Source organism: Gymnoscopelus microlampas (assembly GCF_963454915.1).
Source record: "Gymnoscopelus microlampas genome assembly, chromosome: 3".
Taxonomy (NCBI): Eukaryota; Metazoa; Chordata; class Actinopteri; order Myctophiformes; family Myctophidae; genus Gymnoscopelus; species Gymnoscopelus microlampas.
In genome coordinates, this window is record NC_139940.1 from 55,034,480 (window position 1) to 55,038,689 (window position 4,210).

The 4,210-nt window shown below is 39.2% G+C and overlaps 1 protein-coding gene across 1 annotated transcript; it reads right to left on the minus strand.

Moving 5' to 3' along the window:
- Positions 1-386: 386 nt before the first annotated feature.
- Positions 387-3,738, minus strand: LOC311041922 (HLA class II histocompatibility antigen, DR beta 5 chain-like; the record flags this gene model as incomplete). The annotated part of the gene is made up of 6 exons (XM_084052405.1): positions 387-508; positions 1,029-1,096; positions 1,800-2,016; positions 3,076-3,230; positions 3,464-3,466; positions 3,635-3,738. The coding sequence occupies 6 exons, from the start codon at positions 3,736-3,738 to the stop codon at positions 387-389; spliced, it is 669 nt and encodes a 222-aa protein (XP_083908531.1).
- Between the last annotated feature and the right edge of the window lie 472 nt (positions 3,739-4,210).

Here is a 4,210-nt window from a genome sequence, read left to right on the forward strand (position 1 = left end):
CGCTATAGCTGCTGCTGCCTGGAATTTATACTTCATCCTACAAAGGTCGCGTATCGAGAACAGCAGCAGATCTACAACCCACAAAGCGTGGCATCTGCGTCGCATTCTGGCCTTGCAGATCTGCTACAGGTATGTTCTGTGTGTAACACCACCATGCACCATCATATAGCGATGCGTTAGATCGTGATGCATTGTGAGCATAAATCAGGATCCAATGTTCACACTAAATAAATACTTTTTTTTTTTAAATGCAGAAATAGAATAGATTAGACCTTGTTTCTTCCACTGGTTATTAAACATGTTAATGACCTTGTTTCTTCCACTGGTACATTATTAAACATGTTAATGACCTTGTTTCTTCCACTGGTAGTACATTATGAAACATGTTAATGACCTTGTTTGTTCCACTGGTAGTAGATGAATCCAGACAGGAACAAGACCAGACCCAGAACCAGACCAGATGCTCCGATGGCGATCCTGTTCTGATCTGACTCTGGCATGGAATCATCTGACAATACAACAGACAACCACTATTATATGACATGATAAAACAGAGCACAGTAAACACATGACCTAGATTAGAGGAGAGTAAAACAGTGAATAATCAGATTAAAGTAATTACAGTAGAGTAAAAGAAGAGTACAGTAAACAGGCTACAGTAGGATACTAGCCTCGCGTAGCCAGACTATATCACTGCGTGGATATGAGTCTGGTGCTTCCATGAGGACGTTTTTTTTCTTAAGGGGCGGGATCAAAACAATGGCCCTCGACGCAATTGGTTAGACCTACATCCAACTACTAATTACAGTCTCCCATATTCGAATACTGGGCCCTGATTGGTCACCCACGTCTTCTGGAGCAGGAAATGGAGCTATGGAGCGGTGCCAGACCCAAATCGCAGAGTGCACTTTTTTTTTGCACTCGCAGATTCGTGTGGTCCCAGGTTAGTAGGATACAGTACATGAAAACAGTGCAGTAATCAGATTACAGTAGATTACAGTAAAGACAAGTACAGTAGAGTAACTGACCCCAGTCCACTATTTTAGGCTCAGTCTGGCTGGGGAGTTCCACCATGCATGAGATCTTCTCTCCTGATCTGCGCGCGCGCGCTCGCACACACACACACACACACACACACACACACACACACACACACACACACACACACACACACACACACACACACACACACACACACACACACACACACACACTGTATCGGGTTAAAACATATTACATTAATTTATCTTAAGTGAGTTTAAGTATTTTTGAGTTAACCATAAACAATCAATCTTGGAAAGACAGGCTTATGAAGAAACACTATGTACATTTTGATGATTGTGGCCTTTGTTCAATAATCTGTACAGAAATATAACATATCACACTTTGTTTTCTGGTCTCTGATTTTTCAGTGTGCACACTACATTGTATTCAGGTATCTAAATAACACAGTAAGTTTCTGGCCTGGAAACCCAATGAATCTGCCAGAGTGAATACTGCCTGTTCAGAAACGTACTCTGTGCTCTATAGATACCTCAATAAAATTGTATACAGTGCAAATTAAAGATAAGAAGACAAAACGTGTGCATGTCTTATTTCATTTTCCTGAATCAATTATCTGACAAAGGTTGCAATCATTACACTGGGTGTGTACTCCAGGAAGGAGTGGTACTGGTAGTAGAGGTGTGTATTTCTATGTATTGGTGTATATTAGGTGTGTACCTGGGTGTGTACTCCAGGAAGGCGTGGTACTGGTAGAGGTGTGTATTTCTATGTATTGGTGTCTATTAGGTGTGTACCTGGGTGTGTACTCCAGGAAGGCGTGGTACTGGTAGTACCAGTCTCCATCTCCCAGCTCATCAGAGGAGGACACATCAGAGGTGATTGGCTGTCTGTCTCTCAGCCATGTGACCAGGATCAGTTTAGGATAGAAGCCATAGATGCTGCACTTCAGCATGACTGTATGTCTGCTGCCACCAGGGGGCGTCACTGAGCTCAGCATCACATAGGGCTCCACTGGAATGACAAGAATATTATTATTATTATTATTAATAAAGTATTTTGTTACCCTTATTATTATTATTATTATTACCCTTATTATTATTATTATTATTATTATTATCATTTACACATTTTAACAATGTTTGGCCAACAGATGGTGCCAGATAATATTGAAATATTTAAAGGTAGGGTAAGTGATTGACTTTGGTTAAAATAAGTGTTAAATAGCTCTATATTCTGATAGTACTCATTGCTATATAGAGTGTGTGTTCAGTAAAAGGAGTCTCCCACGTCTCTCCAGCTCTTTATTAAACAGAAAATGCATTTTCAGTGCTCTCTGCTGATTGTCTTAAATGTTGTCACCTACCTGAAAATGTGTTTGTATTCTGTTTACTAAAGAGCTGGAGAGACCCCTGTGACCGAACAAACGCTCTGTAGCAATGATTACTATCAGAATATAGTACTTTAACCTTTTTAACAAAAAAAAAAGAAATATATATATATCACTTACCCTACCTTTAACCAACGTCTATGTGAATAAGGAAGCTTGGCTTACATTATTCTGCAGTTTGTTACAGTGTAGAATACAATAATAAAATGCAATTTGAACACATTAAATAATTCAAATATAATCATACAAAAGTAAGTCTACATCTGCAATAGATAAGTTATAGATTTATAGATAGATATTCTAGCTCAGTTACACACACACACACACACACGCACACGCACACGCACACGCACGCACGCACGCACGCACGCACGAACGCGCGCACACACACACACACACACACACACACACACACACACACACACACACACACACACACACACACACACACAATTTTCATGATGTTATTTTTTTTACTAAATAGAGAAAAGGAAAACTAGCACATCACAACTTGTCGATCAGCTATTGTATTTAGGGCTTAAGTGGTTAAAGGGGTTGTGAAATGTTTATCATCACCTTCATTAGAATATTGTTAACACATTGTTAAAATAAATGAATTTGTATTGTTTTATGTTATTGTGTATGAGATGATGCGTTGTAGGGCAGTTCTGAGATCAGCTCACCTCTCTTATCCAGAATAGCGTAGTAGTCTGCATCAACGTGGGGTTTGCAGTATAGCTCTCGCTGTGCTCTCATTGTAGCCATGTATATAGGTAGTGTATTCCACTTCTCTGCCTGCTTCACACCAAACTCAGTGTATCCAACCCACTCCCCCACCCTGCTGTCAAACCTGACAAACTTAGTTTTTAGAGATGATATGTTCTCATGAACTGTGTATCCTGTAGCTCAGTGGAGTTAAACAGACAATAATCAACCCAATATAATAGATATCCATCTGGAAATAGGAAAGTAAATTATGTAATCAATCTTCATATTTCTGTTATAAAGTCATGAATGTGTGAACTGTTACTGACTGTTTAGTTGTTAATAAAATAGGTTAATTAAGTTTACCTGCTGCATGGAAACAGATGAAACACAGTGAGACACAGAGCCAGAGTTTAGTTGAAATCATGTTGATGAGTTGAGATGTTTCAGAGTTTAGTTGAAATCGTGTTGATGAGTTGAGATGTTTCAGAGTTTAGTTGAAGTGTTGTTGAGTTGACATTCTGTAACTGAACTGACTTCTCCAGCGGTCTCGGATGCTTCAAAACATCCATGAGGAAGTGGGGCCTGGCGGACGGAGCAGCATGTGAGTGTGGGGAGCCGGAGCAGACCACTGACCACATACTGACCTTCTGTCCCCTGTATAAACCACCCTCGGAGGCCGGCCTCTTCGATGTGGGACCTGAGACGAGGGCAGTGGTGGAAAAAGTACTCAAATTCTTTACTTAAGTAAAAGTATCCTAATACTTTGTTACAAGTAAAAGTCCAGAATTCAAAATTTACTTGAGTAAAAGTACAAAAAGTATTGGCATCAAAATGTACTTAAAGTACCAGAAGTAAAAGTACTAAAATGTATTATTATTATTATTATTATCATTATGATATTACCCCTACAGTAACAGAAGGGATGTTCATGTAAAATTCACCAGTGAACTAGAAAGGAGAACTAAAGTCTATTGACTTTGCTTTATTGGCCGTTGGATTAGGTCAATCATTTATTGAAATGTATTGAAATGTATTGAACATTTTTTGGCACCGGATGCAATCCTCTACGCCAGACTCAACACAATATAAATATTTCCTTTCAAATTGCGA